The 24,841-nt window shown below is 41.0% G+C and overlaps 1 protein-coding gene across 3 annotated transcripts in view; it reads left to right on the forward strand.

Moving 5' to 3' along the window:
• Positions 1–24,841, forward strand: part of arhgef4 (Rho guanine nucleotide exchange factor (GEF) 4) — a 113,594-nt gene that overhangs the window by 43,955 nt on the left and 44,798 nt on the right. The window contains exons 3-5 of one of the 3 annotated variants that reach the window (XM_035142341.2): positions 3,395–7,951; positions 9,343–9,615; positions 10,006–10,135. In XM_035142341.2, the coding sequence (XP_034998232.2) occupies positions 3,395–7,951; positions 9,343–9,615; positions 10,006–10,135 (4,960 nt within the window). Of the gene's footprint in view, positions 1–3,394; positions 7,952–9,342; positions 9,616–10,005; positions 10,136–14,176; positions 14,818–24,841 lie in introns of those variants that run through there. The other 2 variants (XM_035142342.2, XM_035142343.2) reach the window with 2 other exon arrangements.

Below are 24,841 nucleotides of genomic sequence, written 5' to 3' on the forward strand. Positions count from 1 at the left end.
AGCACTGCTCCTAAAGCTCCTGAAACTCCACATCAATAGTCAAGAGCAGGCTGGGCTTCATTGAGAGGGGGGCCTTAAAGAGACAGGAGCTGATACAAAGTGTCTCAGACAGAGGCTGAAAGTGGTGCTGCAGCATGGGGAAGTATAAGGAAAGTAATGCATTTCCTTAATTTTAAAGCATATAACCCTATTAATTGTAAGCATCACAGCAGTGAAGAGAGGAAACTTTACCCTGCACATGACTTACAGGTGTGCATGTACAGGTCAATTGCGACCTCTGTCTGCCATGGCAGTTACTGCAAGTGAAGTTGTCTGTAAATTCCTACTGTTGCAGGATTAGAGTGACATGGCACCTGCTTGAATGGATTGACCAGGGACTGGGATAAAGGGCATGTTCCTTAAATTCAGTGGTTAGTGACATCAGAGAGGGAAACTTTGAACATTGGGTATTAAGTACAAGGAGAAAATGCATTTTTATACCTTTTCTGTGTTTTAAGAAAAAGTATCTCATGGGGGAATTTCAAAAAATGAAACTATATAGAAATAAAAATCCTGGATGCTGAAGTGCTGACTGCCTGTAACAGAAAATAATTGCATGGCCCATGCAATTGATTAAAGGTGGTGAATAGTACTGTGCCTCAATCAATCACTCCACTATGTGGTACAAAGGGAGCCTGCTAAGCCTTTAAGCTTCTTTTAGACACTCAACTCTAATTAATTAGCAGAAAATAACATGGCCACTCTGTGAATGGAGCATGTCTGGATTAACCAATCACTGCAGTTTTTCTTGTTTGGTTGTCTTTTGGCCTGATGGGGATCAGACTTTGGTAGGCAAGTAGGAGAAGGACATGTTTAGTTACTCAGTGGGGATCATTACATATATCAGTAATAAGACATTACTAAAATCAGTGTTGAACCAGGTGTCCATGTTATAAATATAAATATATTAACTGGGTACATGAATTATTTTCATTTACTCATTTATTGTATTAGAAAAGTCAGAAATAACACAATTATTCTGAAAATATCTACTATCCCTGTATTAGCCAGTGTCTCATCAAAATGGAAGATCACTGGTACATGACACTACATATTCTTGTTAGAGCAACAGCCCTATTAAGTCCATATCCTAAATTCAATTTAGTCATTTCATAGACCTTAAACTGAGATTGCTTTGTAAAGTTTGTCCTTTTTTTGCACTATTTCCATCACTGACTAAAGTGTGTTTCTGAAGAGTTTAGTTTATAGATGATTCCTCACAAAGCCACTACCTTGCCTGGTTCGCTTTGAAGATTAGTAATATCATGCTTTTTTTAATTCAACATCATGAACATCATACAACAGGATTTGTATTTGACTGTTGGAGGATTTTAACAATACTTTTTGGACCATGTAATAGGTCACACTTTATTTGTCCTACCGATAGTCCCAAGCCTATAGACTATTTGAAACATTTCACTAATCTTTACAGTCTAATGTTAAACCGCTGTTCAACATTGTACATATACATATTAACACTTAGTTAACCATTTAATGGTTAGAGGTAGGGTGAGGGTTAGGGTGACATCGTGCTCAGGTGAAATCGTGAATCTCAATTCATAACCTATTCAAACATAAATACAATCTATGGGATAACAATTAAACACTTAATTTAGATCAGAATGAGACATTTATACAATACTTACTTACAAAACTAATATCATACTATCAAAGTTTGCAGTTTGACAGACAACCTCATTTCATAAGGTCTTGTGCAGACTGTGCACCTGTTACTGTACAAGCATAGAGCTGTTTCCTAATGTGATTTGGCTTGCATTAAGGTAACCTGTCCTTGAGCTGTCTTGTCATGCACCCTGCACTGCCTAAAGTTGTAGCTCTGTATTTATAGAAGCTCTTCTTAGTGTCTTCCCTTGTTATTAAGACACTGAGATCACTGTGTACGTGCTGTTTTGAGGCTAGATTAAACCCTGGGCTCTGTGGAAGGACTACATCTTTAACATGCAGAGAAAAAGGAAGTTCTGCATCTTTCTGTGTATACGGTTACCTTTTTGTGAAGGTTTATGTATAGGCCAGTCACTGCAAGTAGATGAAGAAAGGGGTGGATCTGTAATTAAGAACTCTTAGCCAGCTCAACTGGTGATCATGGAAGATAAACACAGCGACAAAGAAAGAGGAGTATAGGGGGAAGCTATGGACATGGAGTACCAGGGAAAAGAAGAACCTGTGAAGAGTGTTTGAACTGTGTGGTTATGTGTGTGAGCATATGTGTGAGAGACGCCATGGGAGCAGTGCTGAGCTGGGTTGCTGCTCGCGTCTGTGCTCTGTTGCTGGAAACAGCTGATGCACTGAGACACTGGAGAGTAAGTAAAGTGCTGGCTTTGTAGGATTTCATTCAAGAATTGAATATGTGCTGGTTTGAATTGTGTGTGTGTGTGTGTGTGTGTGTGTGTGTGTGTGTGTGTGTGTGTGTGTGTGTGTGTGTGTGTATGCTTAAGGGAGCCTACCTGTTCCTTGAGGTCATTAACTCTTTATCAAATCAGTAACAATGTCAAACGCACATGATTATTTCTGTTCAGGAACAGTTTTGTTTGATTACACATGCCCCTTCTGTTTTCTGTGTTACAAAATATAATAAAAGCAATTCTTGAAATCAGATTTAAATAAAAAAATGATCCTAGTATATATCTATGTTTTGTTAGTTTAATTTCGTCAAGCTTGCAATTACCAACCGTGTGCAGTGAATTTTTGGTTCTAACTGGAGTTACGTAACTGTAGTTCGGTACTACATCATTATATAGTGTGTGGGTGGGAACAAAACATGGTTCATATGTCACTTCAGTCAAAGAACCTAAACCATCACATCATCAGCTTGGAGGCCAATGTAGCTCCCCTTCTGTGACCTTAGTCTGAACAATATATGCACTACAATAGGATTCAAAGCACAGAGCAACACACACGTAACTGGCCTCACCTTTCTGAATGAAATAGACACTCAAAAGAGTAAAAAGCAAATTGCAGTTTTTGAAGACTTGTATCAATGCTTATATGATACAGTGCAGTGTTCTCCTAGGCACCACAGAACTTGACTTAGTATCTTTTATAGCGTAATGATCGATTAATTTGTTTAATTTCATTGAAATTATTGGCAGCTTGAATAAGTCTGAACACTCGATGTCCTTTTGAATATTGTTGTAGATCTTTCGGACTTTTTTGACTTTAATTAACTAGCTATTTGGGTTCAAATCAGTGATTTGCTTTCATAAAGATGTTTCCTTGTGTAGCTCATTAGTGACTTTATGAAGATTAGCTTTATGTCCTATCTCAAATTTTGCTATATCCAGTGTTATTATTGAACTGATTTAAATTTCACCCCTTCTCTTTACTGTCTCCACAGCCACAGGAAGCGCTTGAAGACTCCCCCCTTCTCTCTGAAGGATTAGGCTTAGAGGAGGGGGATTTGGGTGCTGACTCCTTGAAATGGTGCGAGAGAAGTACAGGAGGTGGTGACACATCGGATGAGTATTTTGACTCTCGCTCATGGCACAGTGACACCTTGTCGGATTTAACTGCAGACGGGGAGGACTGTGTTGTTGCTCTGCTTGGACTGGAAGATACCTACGATGATCATAAAGGCGGTTTCTTCCAGACTGGGCAGAATAAAGCCCGAAGGAGAGAATTATTGACCGCCAAGGACAGCCACAGAGATGCCACAGAGACTTCTGTTGGACAAACCAGTTGTAGCAGAAGGAAAAGCCCAGAGAACCATCTAGACTCTTTTACCTTAGAGCTCAGCACCACAAACCTGTGCTCAGTTGAGACCCGACCCCATCCAAGTAAAGAGAAATTAAAACTCAACTTGCTCAAACAACAGTCCAGTTTACAGTCTGTTTCCACAGAAACTCAACCGAAGGGTTGCACGGAGCCATACAGTTTACATGTACTGAGCCAACACAATAACAAGGTAAATACTCAAATAGACACCCAGGAAGTAAAGCTCCTTGCACAGCCAGAAAAAAACAAATCCAACAGACCGAATGAATCTATAGAGTTCAAAACATGTATGATACACACAGATGCAAAAGAGGACGGAACTGTGGAGACACAACCAGAAGAACAGCAGGAAAGTGTCGAAATCAGCAATTTTCAGGATGTAGTACGTAATATTGAACAGCTCAGTACAAATGTTGGAGAGCGAAACCCAGCTTTAAATAAATGCAACAGTGATTTTATAGATAGACATCATCAAATTTTAGAGCATCAGAGTATAATCAATGAAATCAGTGACAATAGGAGCTTGTGTAAGAGTGTGGGGATATTTAATAATCAAACACCTAACAAAATAGAGACTAAATGTAGCAACAACACAAGCATAGCAGATTCAAATTTTATAGATGGAATACATGCAAAAAAACCTGACAGTATTTGTCCACCAGCATACCCTCAATCTGAGACTAAATACACAGACTCTCAGATAATTACAGAAAACTTGGCAATTTCAAACATCACAGACGCACATGGCACAAAGACAAATAGGGTATCAAATAACACCAACTCTAATCTCATTGGCAAACTCAATACACAAATCAATGTACTGGCAAACGAGGTTGACTTTAGCTGTTCACAAATTCAGTGTGATGAGAGCCCCAACGGATTTCTGTCAGAGACCCACCCTCAAGTTTGTAATGGTGTAACAACATCCCATGATAAGACAAAGGTGTCAGGTGTCTGCTTCCAGGCGGAACAGGGTGGGCTTGTTGGCACTGTTGCAGAGAGGACAATATCACTTGGGACAGTAAATGAAATCTGTTCCTCCATCACATTTTCCACAGAGACTACAGCCTCTTTGGATACCTGTGCCACTGAGCAGACTATTGTTCCAAAATTTCCTAAAGTAGCTTCACCTGTCCCACTGGTTGAGGTAGACAGGGAGGAGTTCACAGGGAGGGAACGAGATCAAAAGCAACCTCAGATGTTACAACTATGGCAAGGTCAAAGTCAAAACCAAGATTTAATCCCCAATAACTTGGATCAGGGGAATGCTGAATCAGAAATACCCTTTTGCAAGCAGCTCCATTTAGTGGAGAAACATTTGAAGAGGGCTCAGTCAGTCTCTATAGAAGCGGTGCCTGACTCAACTCAAATCCAACCTGACACTGTTGACGAGTCAGAGGAATGCCTGTCTTCTCACACATTTTCAAATAATTTGCTGTTTTTATCTGACAAGCAAGAAGCAGAGGAGATCCCCTCTCTGTTATCAGAGAAGTTTAGAGGGGAATGGGTGAGGGTCGGATCACCCTGCTCTCTTCTCTGGCCAGCCAAGGAATTGGAGGGGGAGTACAGTTATGTTTGTCCTGACCAGGAACAAGTGAGTAAAGCGGAGAGTAAAGTCAGTCTTTCACAGTCAAAACTTCGCAAAACAGAGCTCTCTGAATACAGTGAGCTGCAAGTTATTCCAGAAGTCATTTCCAATGATGCTGAGGTCTACTTTTATACACAGCATTTGCCTTGTAAGATAGGGGAGACATCAACACATCCTGGAGGGAGTGAGTCTATTGAGTACAGAAGCAGGGAACACCCAGGTGTAGGTCTAAAGCCAATTTCTCAGACAAACATACAAACCACTGCCAGCACAGTTTCTAGTCAATGTAAGCAAGTTCAGTTGGATCTGAAGATCCCTGAAACTCTTAGTAGCCCCAAAACCTCTATTTTCCTTCTTTCAGACTCTAACAATAACAACAAGGGCAGCAGAAAAGGTGTACAGAGAGGGGAGGGTATAGATTGTTTCTTAGGGCGAGCCCAGAGCAAGAGTAATGACAAAATAATTTACCCACTGGTTGAGCCATCAAAAAATGTGAAAAATTCTGAGGTGTCAGTGTCCTCACTAGATCACAGATTCAACTGGAGCAACGAGGAATCAGAATGTGTGCAAGGAAAAAACAGTAAAAGCCTTGTCCATTTAAGCCTGGTCCATGCAGATCAGCTACAACAACCTAAGACAGAGAAGAGTACTGACAATAATGCAGTTTTAAAAAGACTAATGCTCAAGCATTCCAACTCAGAAAGGTATGAAGGCCCTAAGCCATTAAGTTCAAATGTGGACTGTCAATTTAGAGAAGACAAGCTACCAGGGGATCACAGCTTACCTAATACAAGAGGATGCTACACGTCTGAATCATTAGAGCGACATACACTGGCTGTCAAGTGCAGAGGGAACACACAGGTGAGCTTGCCAGCTCCACAGCAAGAGGTGAAGGTAGTAAGATATTCACACCCTGATGTAAGTCTCAACCTACTTGCTGTCCGAAGTTTAGAACCAATTTGGGAGGCTGAGCGTTTACTGGAAAACTGTGGCACAACAGTAGATGATTTAGTAATAGAAACAGAGAAAGAACATGAGATAATGAGGCCTGCTGAAGAAGATAGGGATATTGTGACCCTTTCAGGGGACCTCTTCAGCCCCTCCGGTCCACAACACCAGGCTGAGCAAAAGGAAATATCCTTGGCCACTGCTGAGGTAGAGCCTGAAGTGACAGCTACATCTGTCCTACGCAGTAGCGAAAAGCACTATAGACCTATGACTGTTGCCTATGATGCTGTGTGTTACACCTCAGCTAGTAGCAACTGTAATATTTCAGACAGAAATGCCAATCTTAACAAAATGATCATGAGAAGAAAAACAAAAGGCTGTCAGACAGAAAATAGAGGCTCTACATTTTCTGTCTTTGCCAAAATGCCTTCTTTTAGGAAGGCTAAGGGCTCTAAGGGTAGCAGAAGTGAAAATGAGCCACCAGATGGAGAAAATGATGACCTTATGTCTGAGCAAGGCCCAAGGAAGGACAACTCAGATGATGAGGTTTTTGTCAGAGGTGACATCCTCAACCAAACAGTCCACCAAAGTATTTCCTCGGTGGATTACGAGATAGATGAAGAGAACTGCGACTTCTTCACCTCTACTCCACACGCACACCATGTCCGTCATCTAACCGGCCAAGGGAGTAGCCTTGTGGGCAATGGAGGATCAAGCCCAGACAGCCCCCTTCTCGGGCAAGTTGAGTCCCCTAATGGGCTAAACTACAAGAGGAGCAAGAGCAATGACAGTTTAAACATTCGTATGCGCTTTGCACAAGCACACAGGTCTCTTTCCAGTCTGTTTGAGTCCCGTTCCATGGATAAGGAGAATGAGGAGCAGGCCACTGTGTGCATTGATGTGGATTCGGTTAAAGCCAAACAATCCTGGAGGAAGCTAAAAAAGCCCAAGGAGGCTGAGCTTCTGAAAAGAACTCTGTCAGCGCCAGATGGGGAATGTAGCAACACTGGGCAAGACCTTGGACACTTTATACCTTCTCCACTCCTGGACAGGCTTAGCAATCCAGGGTCACCATCCTCCCTCAGAGCCCTTCGCCACACAGATCCCATATCCAAACGGGGAGTTCCACAAGGGAGTGGAAACCCCCATGGGTGCAAATCTGAGGGCCAGAGAAGAAAGTGTTTATCAAATGCTTTACCTGGCCTATCGCAATTTTCAAATGACTCTGCAATTCCATATCTCAATAACATCAGCCCTGTTTCACCTTTGAGCCCCAGCTCACTAGCCGCCCTTACCCACCAGCCTTCACATACTTGGAGTAGGTCCCACCAAGTTGCTAGTGAGGTCTTGACTGAAAGCCCCCTACGGCCAATGAGCCCTAAACCCAACAGTCCTAGGCCAGCAGCTCAACGCAAAAACTTCTGCTATCCTCACTCATCAAGGGCCAGTTCTGTGTGTCCTATTCTTCTGGGTCAGTCAGTCAGCGTGGAAGGGCTGACAGACCCCCCTGAGAGACCTAAAACCCTCAAACCCTCAACTAGCCCTTTAGGTGTCAACCTCAGTCTTCTGGATACGGAAGAGCACAGAATAGACAGCCAGTCACACATCAGCCTGTATGCCTTTGGCTTCATCAGTGAATTAGAGGTAAGAAGAAATCAAATTTATTCAAAAGCAAAATGTGCAACAAAAATTCAACATTTTTAATGATGAATGCAAATGTTTTTCTGGGATCACATTCAAATTTATGATGATTGTGTTTAAATGTTGTAAATACGCCTGCTTTTTGTATGTTAAACACCTCTATAAAGGTAGAAAGACCAGGCCTTGTTCAACCTCTATCAAGATGACAGCCAAGTTCCAGCTCCTCTGGAAAAGTGTTTCTTTTCCACTTTCAACTTACCCACACTAACTCGCTTTGAAGGAAAAGAAAAGAGGGGAAAAAAACACCAGTTAATGTCTTGCTCTGAATTGAATAGTGTTTGTGTTAATATGTTCCTTAGGGTGGTTGCCAGTGTATCTTTATCTGTCAGTATCTGGGTTTGGACAGAGAACAAGTCCCTCTTTCTTTGTGGCTCTCTGTGCAGAGGATGAAGTTGGGTAGAGAAACAGCAGTGTCAACTCTTTCTCCCTCTCGACTTCCAGCAGTGTGGTAGATTCTGTGAGTCAACAGGCTGCCATCATCTTATCTCGCTACCATTTCCTACAATACAGTAGTCCTATTATACAGAGCCACAACAGGATAATTTGAGGACTACCCCCTTGTGGCTTGCGTCCCACATGACTAGATATGGAATATGCTGATGCAGGCTAATTCAACCACTAAGAGCACTGTACCTTTAAGCTTGGTTGAATAAGTAGACTAATCAAAACAAGTTGTTTGGTTATCTAATGTTTAATTGACTGACAGCCCTAGACTACTGCAAATAGGCATATTTACAGATCTCATGCCTGACACTGCATGTTGAAGCTGATGACATTTCCCACTACGTTGCAATGTAATTGGACAAAAAAGAACACTTGGTAACTTTCTATTACTTTTGGATGATTTGGCATCAGTTTGATGGATAATTGTGGATGTATGTGAGTTCACTAAATGTAATGCGTAACATAATTGTTATAAATAATAAATTAAAAAAAAAAGGCAGTGCCACAGAGGAAGAGTGTAGGGGAGACACTGCATATTTGAGGGGAGTCATGAAACCACATTTTCAGTTATTTCTCTTGTTTTCATTGTTGAACCTCCACGGGTGTGCCACACGTATTCTTGAGTGAGCACCCTGCATGTAATATGCAATAAAATAACAACTAAATGGTAGGATTATGAGACTGAAGCTGTTAGGATCTTCACAGACTCTACTTACCAGCCTTATTTCTGTGAATACAAGTGCCTGTCAAGTATATTGCATACTTTTCATCTATCATAAGTTATGATCACAACTTAACCACAGCTGTGCACTATACCAGGGGTCACAGAGGGAGTAGAGTTGGGATAGAAAAGGCGACTGTGACTAACTAGTTAACCGTTGACTCAAAAGGGCTCACAAAATGGTGGTCGGCCTGGCAGTCAGTCCAGAACGAGAAAGCTGTTGGAGGTGGAAAGCGAAGGGAAGGCCTCTATGGTTCTTGGCAGGCTGAGGAATGGCTGCTGGTTGGATGTGGGCCATGAAAGAGGTGGCCGGCAGCAAAGGCAAAACTGCTCAGATGACCTCTGGATTGAAGAGCAAAAGAAATACAAACGCAAATTGGCCAGAGCCATCAGAGGAAGCCTTGGCCAGCTCAACACACTGATATCTGAAGACATGGACAAAGTAAGATGTGGTCACATTGCTGTGAGCTGCCAACACAAAGATCCAAACATTGGAAATCTTTGTAATCTTCATCTTCTTCCCACTTTGCCTTTCTTCTGAGAGTCTGGTTTTCCTGGACAAGCTGTTTCTCTCTGGTAGCTTCTGGTGGTTTCTCTTGGATATGAAGCTTAATTCTGTCCTCACTTTACCTTCTGTTTTTTGCATGACATAATCTATTTTTCTTTTCTTCTGCCCTTAATTCATGCATGCCAGATCATGTTGTATTCTTTTCTCTACTTCTCACTCAGTTATATTGAATAAGTGATTATGTAATACTTGTTTATGTCCAGGTCATTAGCCAGAATGCGAGTGACAATACTGATCGAAACCAATCCTCTTCCATTTACACAGACTGATGCTGGAGTCACCTCAGGGCCCATCAAGGCTTTCAGGGGGATGCCGCTTAAAGCCCACTGCTTCTCTCAGAGCACTCCCATCGGACTTGACTGCCTGGGCTGGAGAAGACGCATCTCCTATACCTGTAAGTAGCCAGTCTGGTTCAGTCTTTTATTTGGGATTACGAACTCTTTACTCTTTCTTCTCCGCATTGACCTAGGGGTTCAAATGGAAATCAAAACTTTTGCACCTTTGACACTCTGCATACTAGATGATTTCTCCAGTCAGAAGGATGTTCATGCATTTTATTCATGTGGCTAGCTGTGTAAGATTTGCTTTAGATTTGGATCAAACTGATAAACTCAAGAGAAATGTCTACTTTGTCACAGTTTCCTATTACCTTGTTTCAGCAGGAACCATGAGGAGACGTTGCTTGGTTGATATTATTTGGGTTCAGTGATCACATATTCAAAATCTAAAGGGTTTTTGTTGTATTGTTTACTATTTCATTGTGTTTTCATGTTTGTTGCATTTTCTGTCGAATTCATTACCATTTGTAATGATACAGATTACCTCATATATTCTTATTAGAGGCAACTTTTTGACATTTCCTGTATAGGTTTGAACACATAACAACTGCAGTTCCTTATTCAACCTGCTGGCTGCAGTACATTCTAACTGTAACCCCAGGCTCAGACAGCCCCTCCTATTATACAGATTCATAAAAACATATAATAAAAGGGAATCAGATTCTTTCAGGAAACTTTTTTTTAAATTTTGCACTCTTTCATTTTAATGGGGCTCTTATTACACAGAAAGGACATACATTTCTATATTTATCAGACTTAATAAAACAAATAGTAAAGCACATCTCATCAGCACCATGAAACATGTCACTTGCACATATTTTGAGTAGGGGGTTGTTTCAAATTTAAAAATTCTGGCTAATACATTGCCTGGGTTTTTATAAAAATACAAAAATATATGATACATTTCTAAATATAAACACCTTATTTTCTAAATCAACACAAACGTCAACTTTTTCTAATACATTTCCTCACTTTTTGTACACTTAATGTCTAGTAGTTTCAAATTGATAATGTTTTTTTCCCCATCATTTAAGTTGAGTTCCAGCCCCCACTGCTACATAGCGCTGGTCGCTGTTGATTCAAAGTTTAACAAGTCACCTGTCCAAATCACATCAAATTCGAAACTGCATGAAGATGAACCGTTCTCAAGATATGCGTTCACCAAACATACAGACAGACATAGTTTTCTGAAATAGTAGATGGATTCAGCAGCCAGGTACTGCTGAATTTGAGCAGTTTGTCCCATTCTTCTTTCTAGATTTTGTAAAGTTTCATCAAGTTAAATTGGAAGTGTCTATGAACTACCATCTTCAGGTCTCTACACATATGTTTTACAGGGTTTAAGTCTCAGCTTTGGCTGGGCTAGTCGAGGACAGTCAAGGCTCAGTCCTAATTTCACTTTCAACAACCCCCCTGAACACCCCCCTTTTGCCTGGTTACTTAGTTTGGCTGTGGCACAACTTTATCATGTGCTCTGAAGGGTTCCAAATTCTTTTTTCAAAGATTTAAAAATGATTTCTTACCATGGTCATGATCAATGCAAAGTCACAATTTTACTGTGGAGATCTACAGAGAGCTGTTGTATACACAGGTGACAGGTGGACTCCAGTCAAGTTTTATTCATGTCTCCAAGATTAAGTAAAGACATTACTCCAAATTGTAGTGACTACAAAAGTCAGCAAAATACTTGTATATAAACGTAAATGAGAGATAGAAATCTTTTTGCATAGTTTATAAACCATACTCTTAGTCTGTGGTTTCAGGTCTGAGTGTGTGCCCTCAGATGCATGCACGGAACTTGTTTTGCAAGTGAAAAGTGAAGTAAACACGTCACACAAGAGAAGGGGTGAAAGGTCCAATGTCCATCACAATATGGCATAAAATCGACCCTAAATCTAAATCCTGTTGCTGTAACATCACTAAGATTGTGTTTGCAAGCAGTTGACAGTTTATTAGGTCCACCTAATTAAAACTAATGCATGGGGAGCCTTCATTAAAGGTAGGGTTGGTAGGTTGTTTCTGAAACACTCTTCACGTCTGGACGTCCGGCCACAGCGTTCATATGGATGTTGCTTTGATGAGAAGGCCGATGGGAGGGGGTGGGGCATATCGGTTGCAATGCCGCCTGCTCTTGCTAGCTTTTTCCAGGGTAAGCAACCCCACCTCTAAGAGACTGTGAAGTGCTGATCAACTTAAAGTTGGTTTTGAATGCTGTCATTTGTACAGTTGTTTAATTGCCGTGTTGTGCTGAAAAGCTGTTTTCCACTCTTTTGTTAACCCAATTTTTAACATTGATAGCACACCAGGCTAAACTTTTCTTATATTTAGGCCAAGTAATCTGGCAACTGATTGCGCTGTGTATCCAACGGGTGCAGAAGTTATGACCACCTTGCTAACACCCACATGTACTGCTACACTGCATCAGTGTGTGCTGCTAAATGGACTGCATTTCTACAGCACTTTTCTAGTCTTCACAACCACTCAAAGTGCTTTACACACCTTTCACACATTCATACATACTCGCCATACGTAGCACATTGTCTCACTGGCCAGAAACAGACCCTCTGATTAATGGAGGACATGCTCTACCTCCTGAGCCATAGCTGCCCCATATATCAGCACTACTGCAGTGTCATTAACCTTACCATTATTGTCATTAAATGACAATCCCCACCTGGGCTGTGCTTGTTGAATGCCCTGGATGTCTGGGAGAGTCATGCACATTAGGTCATGTCTGCACACACACCCACAGCAGATTTAACAATGTCACAGTAAGATAATCATGTACATTATAAAGCCTCTTATATCGTATACAATGTCATGCATTATCAATCTGATCCCAAGATGAGCAGAGTTAATCTGGCAGTAGTATATCTCTATAGCACATGTGATCTTCTTTGAGGTGGTTTCATAACACTGAAATCTAATGGTGACCTCATCTTGAAAATTCAGATAGACAACTGTGAGTTCAGGCACTATTAGCCTCAGCCGCGGCTTTGGATTCAGCCATCAGTTGTTCTTTGACAGAACTTCATGGGCAACACTTGAGATTGTGTAGTGACTTTTAGCAGCTGGAAATCTGGTATTTGCTGACCTCTGCTGGCTTAAGAAATTGAAAACCGTTTTGATAATAGATTACCATAAGCAAAAAAGACACTTATTCATTCATACCAGCTTCAAAATGGCAATATTTTCTCATTTTGTCAACCTTCTATGACGGTATAGATGTTTTGACCTAAACACACAATATGAAGTCTTGAAATTGGGATTTTTATTTTCTGATTCTCAACAGTACATTGTGGCATCACTGTTCAGTGTGGTCATAGGTGCACTTGAGCTAATGTGCATTATATATTATATATATATATATTTGTGTGTGTGTGTGCGTGTGTAGGTCTGCTTAAGGAGGCACAATCTTCCTCTGCTGTTGTGATTCAGTCTTTGTTTATTCATTTTAACAGTATAGTATAATATAAACACATTATTAACACCAATTAAAATGTGTTTATATCATACTATACTTTTAAAGTACAATATATAGCTCGATTCTAAATCCTTAATACCGTTCATTCATTTTCAAACATTGACTCTAGAACCTGATATCTATTAAACCATTATTATCTGTGGGGCGTTTTGGATCTACATATTACATATACTATGCCTCGCTCATTACAGTCAGACACCGAATGAATATGTCCATTAACTTCATCTGAAAATGTGCTCTGTACAGTAACCCGTTGTTGATGATTTAAAAACCAACATACACGTACTGTGGGTGTGTGCGTGTGCGTGTGCGTGTGCGTGTGCGTGTGCGTGTGCGTGTGCGTGTGCGTGTGATTGTGATGGGGTGGGGGGGCTGGACTGAGGGAGGAGGGAAGCTTGTTCTTCCAAGTCTCCACCTTAATGGATCCTGCACCATTAGTGAGCTGTTCACACTGTCGCTGGAAGGCAAATGACATGGTTGAGCTGCACAAATCCCCCAACAGGACCCCCACTGATGTCAGCAGAGAGAGAGAGAGAGAGAGAGAGAGAGAGAGAGAGAGAGAGAGAGAGAGAGAGAGAGAGAGAGAGAGAGAGAGAGAGAGAGAGAGAGATGACTGTGTGAGTTAGTGTGAGGAAATGAAGCAGTGTGCAAATGGGTAGAGAGAAACAGGAGCGCAGAGGGCGGAGGCAGAAGCTGTATGAGAGCCTTGTCCAGAGCAGAGAGATGACGGGAGGAGTGGAGCTCTGTTACAGCTCTCCTGTTCTGTGCATGGGAGGAGGAAGCAGCAAGTTGACAGCTGAAGCTTACCTCAGCGAATAGTGCAGCAGATATCAGCCAAGAGGCCACCTCCTCCTTCTCCTCCTCCTCTTCCTCCTCCTTCTCTGCATTCTCTCCCTGCCTGAGGAATAAACCACCTGCCAGCCGCTTTGCTTCTTCTTTATTTCCACTTACTTCTCTGCTGTCCACTTCCATTTCCCCCACTGTTGTCGTGCATCCAGATTGGGATGCGGACCCAACAGGGCTCGGAGGGGGGCGTGCCCCTGCCTGGGGGTAGCTGTGGCAGCAGTGGCAGCTCAGGACTGTCGCCAGGTTCCGACTCGGACGGAGGAAGCCCAACAAGCAGAGTGGTGGACAGCATGTTGGATGGAGGTCATGGGGTGGGTGGATGTATGGGTGGAGGCGGCAGCTTAGGCGGCACTCTGAGGGGGGTCCTGTCGCGTTATTGGAGCTTGGAAAGTCTGCACTCTACCACAGGTAAGTGCTCTGCACAGATAATACAGGTCTGTGCTGAGCTGCTTCAAAATCAACAGATTTCAAAATGTATTTTGCAACTCGAAATATCGTCTCCTTTTTGTGCACATGGAATGCATAAGTTCACTGTATGTGACCACGCATGCACCCCAGTAGATTGACACAATGCCATGAGGTTACTCAGTTATTCAGGGATGGATTGAATGGGTGTGTGTGTGTGTGTGTGTTTGTGGATGCGGGTATCATGCCAGCTGGTCAGCTGACACCATGTGTTTGGGAGGGTTGGTTACTAGTCATGCAGAAATAGACAGAAAATATCAACAGTTTCCTATGGTGGTAATGTACACCCTTGTTTTCCAAGGTTGTACTGATGGCTATCTGGTTGCATGTAAGGAATCTGACGGACCACCCTGAGCTCTAAGGGCTAGAGCTGGTTATCATTTGAAATCTTTTTTGAAATTAGGGCTGAGAGTTTTGTGTTTGTGTTTTTTGCTGAAACAATATTCGGTGTTGGTTGTTTGAAACTGACTGCACAGGGATGGTAGCGGAAAGAGAAATAAGGAATGTAGCAGTTGCTACAGTTAATTCCTGGAGAGGCTATGCATTAGAACAGTGTAGATAAAAATACAATTTGAACTTTTGAGGAACAAACCCATAACTGGCTTCATAGTGAATCCATCTCTTCGCCTTAATTCACTGATTTGGGGGAACAAGTAGTGAGTGGCCTTGTTTTTGCTTTCAGATTAGCTAGCATGAATACAACAGGATGACATTTTTTGCTCCAGTTGTTGTCACGTCCTTGTTATGTCAATATGTGGCAGTAAATAGCTGTAAATTCCACGGGGACCTGAGTTAGTGGATGCGGAGTCGTTCTGGCTCATAAAGCATATAACTACTGACAAGGAAACAAGACACTGTTAAAAAAATATTATAACATTGATTCCGCTGTAGCGATCACGTGTTTCTGTTTACAGCACACCGACACCAGCGTCAGCTTTTATCACCACAAACTCTCTTGGAATCTTGTACGCATTAGGCACCGCCTTTTCATTCGAAGATATTAGTTTTCGTTTCCATTCTTGGGTCTGTTGCGTGTTCTCACATCGACTCTTCCACACTTTCTGCTGACTTTATACCAGGTTGAAAAAGTCCACGAACTCTGGAGGCTCTCACTCGGACATTTGCGTTCAGACGTACAGCCCCTGCGGAGAAAGTTTAGAGAATCTCTGGAGTTCATTAGGTTATAACAGACAATAAATAACTATTTCAGTTCTGTACAGTACAGCATCTTTAACACTTAGGTACATATGATTAAATCAGTATAACCCTCATTACATCATACACTCATTACCCACTAGTAATGCATTAATATATGATGTGGTTTGCTGACTGTGATCCACCAAACCCTTCAGCACAAAAGCTGCCAACATAGTATCAATATATTTAATGAATTGTGACCAAATTTTATAAAACCCCTGCACTTAGACATGGATATTCCATAGGTATTATGTCAAAGATGACTTTGTGCCACCCAGTTCTTGTTGGACGATAGACACAGAGGAATTTTGTCCAGCAGGACATCTGATCCAGCTGGACATTGTGTACACACAGTGGATGTACACTGTGTCTGTGTAACATTTATGTACACTCTAATACAAAAGCAGTAGCAGTGAGTATATGACCCCCTCCTCCAACTTTCCAAATTAGAATTTTTTTAGATTTTACTTTAATCCCTTGTATTATTATAGTGTCTTTGGAGTTGCATCTAGCTTGCTTGCACTCCGTAGCCCTAACTGTCAGCCTGCTTCTCTGTTGCTGCCATGTGACTGTTTTCATTGCAGCATTCTGATGTAGGACCAGGCTGAATAGAAGACAAATTGGCCATCAGCTCAGGACTTTGTGCAGCTGTGAAATGTTAAGCTGGCAGCAGCAAAATCAGTGGAGGGGAGACATATAAGCTCATAAAACGGTGGCATTTAGCCAGGATCTGCCTTGTTGAAAAGGCATCACATTAGCTTTAACATGACTCCTAGTTGATGTTGTTGCAGCTTCAGGGTATGTGTATGTGTGTTAAGCTAACAGTGTTTTACTTGTCAAAGATGGAGTGTGTATATTTCAGGGAGGAGGGGTGAAGATGTACAGTAGAGTGGGAGGAGGCTTGACTACAGCACTGTATATTCCCTTTGGAATATAAGCAAGTGTTTCTTCAGTCAGAGGTGGACTAACACACATACTTGTTGGTATATGGTTTTATTTACATGTATTACACACTTGTAATGATATTTTGTTGTCACACGTGGCTGTGTCCTTTACCAAACACAGTTTTTTCCAGCTACACTCTTGTTTACTCACAATAGCAGCAGAAACATAAATATGGGCTCATAACACAGAACTCATGGTTTGTCCCAGTTGTGAAGGGGCAAGGATGGAGACTGTCCTCTTCAATAAACTACGTCACTGGCCAACGGTTCATGTGTTTTTGGGTTGAGCTACAGCTGAATGTCTTTCATGCCATGGTCCATCAGGAACAGCGACAGAAGGACGATGTTATATCAGTGTAAAACCTTAGGGCGAGGAGGTCAGAGTGGATGGTTGGGATTACACAAAGCATGTGACTATGACATTAATGACCTCTGTTCACATCCTGTCTCTAACAGTAACTGTTGGCTCCAGCAACATGATAATGGTTAAAGCCATTATCATGTTGCTGGAGTCAAATTATTTCAGCAATATGATATCTGAACATGTCAATAGACAAATATCGGCACAATTAATTAAATTGCAACCCATAAGTCAGGAGGGTTTGTTGCAGGCAAGATTTTTGATGTTATTAGATGAAGAAAAAAAACAACAGTCATCACAGACTCATCCTACTACATTTATCACCACTGTATGTTTAATCTAGTATCCAAAGAATGTCTGTGTCAATTTTGTTACTTTTGAAAGACTTGGTTATATTGATTACAACTGATTTAGTGGGCTTTGAAAACTATAGATTCATAGATGCCTGAATTGACCATAACTTACAGTGAAGAATTCAGTGAATGTGCTGAAAAGATATACGTTAGTGGGTAAGCAGATGAATTTAAAAGTGTTCAGCACATGTTGAATCACTTGCTTGTATCCTATATCTGTTTTAGAACCACAGTAACAATCACAAATAGAAGGCTACTGAATCATTGACATTATATTAATAAAAAATTCACCTAGTGAATTCAGTACGATTCTGAAAACAACCTATGAGAAAGACTCAGAACCAACCCATAGTTCCTCATAGTCCAGGGGTATTGTGATGAAGCCTCTGGGGAGTACCAGTAGTGCTTTAGTTTTGTATCATATCTATACAATATATTTATGTTCAAAAGAAAACCTAAAAAAAAATCACATCTTGTTCACCAAATCATTTCTTTCAGGAAGGAACAACCATACACCAAGTGATCAGTAAGGATCGGCATGAAACCTAATATTAATATCACTTTTGTATTATATCCATCAGTATAGAGTGTAGCACACAGGAACAAATCTAACGTCCTAAGCATTGCGAGTGTACAGAGCTTGATGAGAGATGAGAGTATGAGCAGCATCCAGTCGTGTTGTTTTTGCCCTTGACAGATAGGAGAGGGAGTAAAGGGGGGTTTGGGTTTGAGATTTCCACTGATGGAAATTAGAAGAGAAGTTTTATCTGATTTACATTGTAAGATTTTTTTCTTTTGGAAGGAGCTGGATCAAATGGAAGGTCTCCCCTGGCAAAGAGACAGGGGGATGTTTGTCTCCTGCGTAACGCTGAGTTCCTGTGACAGATATTAGAACACACACTCTCTCACCCAGTTGACCACCCTTTGCCTTGAAAACAGTGTCAGTTCTCTATAGTACACTTGGAAGGTTGTTCCTTGAAGAACTTGCCACAACTTAATGATGTTAAGATCAGGGCTCTGAGAGCGCCAATATCGTTTTAATTGGAAAAAAAGTGAAAATAGCCTTTGACTGTCTCAAGATAGCAATGCTTCAATAATGCAGTTGGTCGGAAACGAGCTAAGACACTTGCTCTAAATGTACAATAGTGCCTTCAGTCACTAACTTAGTAGCACTTAAATGGCACTTACTTATAGCACTTTGTAGTTTTGCTTTTTTGAAGAAATTGTACTTTCTTGATTCTTGTTGTTCTGGGTTTGTACCCTCATGGTTGAATGCACTTATTGTAAGTCGCTTTGGATAAAAGCGTCAGCTAAATGAAATGTAATGTAATGTAATGTAGTAGTGTCTCGCAGTAGTATTTATTCATATGTTTTTTCCAGTTATAATAGTCTGCCCAAGCCATCATCTTTAATGACAATTGTTACGTTACATTTGAAATAACTAATGGATTTGCTCCCATTCAGAAACAATCAATCAATCAATCAAATTTTATTTGTATAGCCCATATTCACAAATCACAACTTGTCTCATAGGGCTTTAACAAGGTGTGACATCCTCTGCCCTTAACCCTCAACAAGAGTAAGGAAAAACTACTAAAAAACAAAACATTTAACAGGGTAAAAAGAAGGTAGAAACCTCAGAGAGCCACATGTGAGGGATCCCTCTCCCAGGACGGACAGAAGTGCAATAGATGTCAAGTGTAAAGGAGAACATCAGAAAGATAAAGGTATTTGCAGCATTGATTAGAATAAACACTTTGTAGCATAATGGAAGGTAAATGAATTGATGGATTATTGTCAGTAATGGTCGAGTATCTGAGTAGACATATTGTATATCAAGCAGTCTTGTTGTAATCATAGTCCATGGTCAGCAGCCACCAAGATCAGGATCCACCATCAAGATCGGATGCCACTATAGTCCACAGTCATTGTCCACTGCCGCCATCAGGATCCACCATCAGCTGCCACCTCGATCGTGGTCCACCACCATTATCAGATGCCAAGACGATACAGGATCCGCCATTATTATCACGATCAGCCAGCAATATACAGGATCCGCCATTACGATCACGATCTCTGATTCGCGATCTACCATCATACTCCAGGGACTCCAGGGAAGAAGTCAAGTCAGTAACATGTGTTGATGAGATATTAATTTCTTTGATGTGATAAGGATGGAGAAGAGGAAGGAGAAGCTGGGAAGAGAAGCTCCGTGTGTCATGTGTCCCCCGACATTCTAGACCTATAGCAGCATAACTAAGAGCAGGTCTAAGACAAGCCTGTACCGGCTCTAACTATAAGCTTTATCGTAAAGGAAGGTTTTAAGCCTACTCTTAAATGTACAGAGGGTGTCTGCCTCCCGAACTGAAACTGGGAGATAAAACAAGAGCATCTGTAGGTGGGAAGTGATGTCCATCACTGATGTTTGTATTTGTACTCACCCCCTGTCTGTGTTCTACTTCATCTTAATGCGTTAGATGAGGTGTAGGTTAGGGCTTTGTGTAAAACGTACTTCTTAATGGATCTGGATTTGCACATAAGGATGTTGGCATGTTGAAATTGAAGAAGGACAAAAAAGCACAAACTGCTGACACAAAGTTGATGCACTCTATTATCTAAAATATTATAGTATGGGATACGTGTGCCTTATTTTCCCTCATAAATAAGGCTTGCAAAGACCGAACAAGGAAGAACAGACACAGAGTAAAAATGTATTGTCCAGTATCTGGACAAAGTTTCCCTAATATTTTGGCAATAAGTACATTCAAACTTGATCATTGAGTCTTTTTCTTCACCCCTTGTTCAAATTCTATTTACCATCATACATCATGACGCAGCTCTCTCAGACATCCTGTTCCTTGCAGGGCTTTGTCACTCCTGACCCCAAACCACATTAACTGATGTCACTTCCTCGTCTTGCTCTCGGTGCAGCACGGCCCCAATAACAATAAAATCTGTCAAATGATGCTACAGAGGTCATGTGTATGAACATGTTTGTGACTGGCAACCACTTCTCTTTGTGTGGGCTAGTGAATTAAAGTAAGGCCAGCTGGCAAGTGTGCAGCACACTGGGCCACCCACATGCACTCAGACATACACACACACACACACACACACACACACACACACACACACACACACACACACACGCACTGACTCAACTGTCCGCATCTGTGTGGCAAGAAACAGTAAGGGGAGGAGGGAAAGATGTCTGAAAGCATCCATCACAAAAAATGGGAGACAGGGCTCTCTGGGAAATAGGTCGCTGCCGAACAGCAATTCAGCCTGAGGCATCTACATGTTCTACCTCTGCAAAAGTTACTCAGTCGTGATGGGACAGTGGAAACAAAGAGCAGTGCTATGGCAATGATTTCCTTAGTTTCATCCACTACTTTGACATCTAACCCATTATTATACCTAAGTCTCAGTCTGAATCAGACCAAAGAAATAAGTTTGAATATCATTCAGAGAAATTTGTTTACTGCGGGTAAAGATGTGTATAATTCTTGAAACTGAGATACTATCAAAATGAGCTCCTGGGTAATTTTCCTTAAAGAGGTTTCTGTGGTTGCCATGGTCACAAGGCATTGCATCACACTTATAAAACTTCAGCCATCCAATCAGCTGCAAACCTGTTGTCAAGTGCGACTACCTGCTGTCATGGTTTTTGTGTGGGAAACAATGGAGGTGCTGAAACAGCTGCTTGTTGTCTGAGAGCACCTTGAATGGCAATATGTAATATGTAAAAACATTCAAGATTTCCATGGATTTTTCTTATTTCTTAACCAAAACTAATCTTTTTGTTTAAACCTAAAGTAATGTGTGTATAACAACATTATTGTTTTTTGTATTCAAATTGTATAACATGAGCCAGACTACAGATCTGATGAATTTAATTTGATGCAATTAAATATAAAATGTACGCACCCTCTCAAGACAGGTCTATGGATTTCTTCTGAGATTAGCATTTGAGAAAATACCCAGACTCATTTTGCCTTCATTATTTCTCAATGTCCAAAATATTTAACAGGCCTCTTCATTCTTTAACTGTCACTTTTATTGGAAAAACTGACAATTCTCTGGCAGAAAAATATTACAGTAACTAATTATCATGTCTGGCTTAAACAGGTGCATATGACATGGGCACATACGCCTTGAGAAGCAGCCTACGGCTGGGCTGACCTGTTTGACATTGCCCTATACTCTCTCATCCTGTTTCCTGTCTCTCTTTCACCGGCACTAGCCAAAAAAAGATACTAAATAGTATCTTGCAGACAGGTGCTGCGTAATCTCCTCCTAGAGCTGTATGTTGTGATTGATCGACTGATGCTCAAAAGTATTTTTGCCCTCTAACTAGATCATACTATAACAAGATAGAAAATGATTCAGGTTTGATAATATCCCTTTAAACTTCAACCCTTGGCGGGAGAATCACTCTAAAGACCTTCATATTGCACAACATATTCCCTCCAGTTTCTGATAACTTACAGCTGAAGTTGTCTGCAGTGAGTGTCAAACAGAAAGACAATCTAAAGTGCTACGATCAATGAAGTCTACTTAACAGCATTGTTGTCTCCAAACAGCTCATTACATCATGTCAGGAGGAGCATGGTGTGCTCCATAAAGAGATGGAACGCTATGGTAGCTGGTGTTCAGGGGGAAATGATGTCATGTTGCAGTCGTAGTGAAAGGTTTTTCCACAAATCAATAGTCTCCAGTGAATTTTCTTTCAGTGATGATAAATCGAAGCACAAATTAAAACTGAAATATTGGTGTGGTTTTTTTCTTTTCATTTCTTAATTATGAGCACTTGAAGCACTAGAAGTGGATTTTTACATAATGTCCATGGTTTATGAACAATTATATTGTATTGTGTATTTCTTTTAGTTTAATTTTCAATCTTTGTTTGTGTAAGAATAATTTGACGACACCTGTACGAGATAGTGTCCATTTGGTGTAATGGAAGGTATTAAACTGTTTCAGTTAGTGCATCTACCTCACCTACCTCATAATTAACCAGCCCTTTTTTAAATTTCAAACTGGTACAAAGCCATTTTAACAGCATGGACATGGGACGTGAGCATGCTGAAGATGCTGAAGAGTGTCCCTTGTAACATATGTCTAGTCCTATGTTTGTTGAGTAGTAAAGTAGTATTACATTTTGAAAATATATCAGTCATCAACAAATCAACCGTTTTAGTGTCCACACTGGCATATGTTCGCTTGGCAAAGCCCCCAATCATCCAGTGATTATGACTTGTGTTGATCAAGAACAAAGGAGGCAGCATAGTGATATTGTTCTAGAGCAGAGGTTGTGAAAGTGTGAGGTGAACATTATTGTAACCATAGCAATCAAGTTATTTGATCTCTGGTGTCCTGCCTAAAAACAGAAGGCAGACAGACTCTGAGAATGTCTGCTATGTCAGACAAGATCCTGGTCCTGTCAGACTCTAGGAGATCACACCATGAACTTGCTGAGTCTTAATCTGAGAGCCAGGAGTCACTGACATTTCCAAGGAGTTAGTATCCGCCAGTAATGTTTGTCCATTTGATTTTTTTAATTTTTATTATTATTATTTATTAGTGTGACCTTCACTTAATGTTTACAACCATGATATCATAGTGGAGTCTTGGTTGTGTCACTCCCTCTTGTTACTTATTCACTACTCCCTATATTATATAATATAATATACATATTATTTCATAGTTGACCTAGTAGTGAGCATTAAAATGCAATTTCAGAATCTCAACATCATCATTTTATGTGATCACTCTTAGATTTTGAATAAAAAAATTGTATTGCATTGTGTGATGGTCGTCAGAAAGGAATTCATGTACACTTCTGTCTTCATTCCATATGGACTTTTGAATGGTATTACAAAGTGGATAAATGTAGTGATGTGAAAATGAAATGCACTACATAGTAAATGGTAAATGGTTTTGTATTTATATAGCGCTTTTCTAGTCTTGATGACCACTCAAAGCTCTTTACAGTACAGTTTTACATTCACCCATTCACACACACATTCATACAGTGCATCTATTAGCAGCACTTTGTTGTTCTATGAGGGGCAATTCAGGGTTCAGCATCTTGCCCAAGGACACTTCGGCATGCAGATGGGGAAGACTGGGGATCGAACTGCCGACCTTCAGGTTGGAGGACGACCGCTCTACCCCTCAGCCACAGCCGCCCTAGTACAAAGTAGGGTTGTCACAATACTGGAGTTTCAAACGCGATACCGATACTCGATACCATTTTCGATACCACAGAAAATTGCAAAAAATTAAGAGAATAACATCAACATCACTGTTTATGTCCAGTAGCTGGTAGACCTTTCTCCGCTTCAATCCGGGAATTTAAGAGAAACATAACACTTTTCAGACACAAACAATTGTGTTATCCTGTTAAATTAACACTATTTGTTAAGGTTAAAGACGGGCAGGACTGATAACGTTTGCTGCCTAGCTCCCACATTAGCGTCTGTTCTTTGTTGTGCATGTCAAGGTGGCCATACTCTAGAGCAATCTGCACAGCTCATGAAGATGACCCACCGTGAAAGGATTGATCTCTTCAGAAAAACGGGATTTGTGTTGGCTGTTTAAAACCTGGACATGTCAGCAAGGATTGTAAAAATCAAATCACATGGAGTGTGTGCAACCTAAAGCATCCCACAATATTCCACATCACAGCTAAACTCAAACCATCTGATGAGCAACCAGCAAGCAGTGCCCTGGTATCTCAGCAGACTTGTGCTCATACTGGGACCGGGAAACAAGACTGTGTTCTCTCAATTGTACTGGTACAAGTCAAGGCAAAGAGTGGAAACAACATCTTGGAAACATATGCTTTCTTGGAACCAGGTAGTTCAGCCACCTTCTGTACAGAATATCTAATGAGGAAGCTGAATTTAAACGGCACCAAAACCAACATATTTCTCCGTACCATGGGCCAGGAGAACACTGTGGACACTCTTATACTGACTCAATTGGAGGTCTCTAATTACAACGGGGACAATATTTTTATCTCCCTGATGTTTATACTCAAAAGAGCATGCCTGTGACCAAATACAACATTGTGACTCAAGAAGACCTCAGAAGATGGCCTCATCTTA

Source organism: Hippoglossus stenolepis, chromosome 19 (assembly GCF_022539355.2).
Source record: "Hippoglossus stenolepis isolate QCI-W04-F060 chromosome 19, HSTE1.2, whole genome shotgun sequence".
Lineage (NCBI taxonomy): Eukaryota > Metazoa > Chordata > Actinopteri > Pleuronectiformes > Pleuronectidae > Hippoglossus > Hippoglossus stenolepis.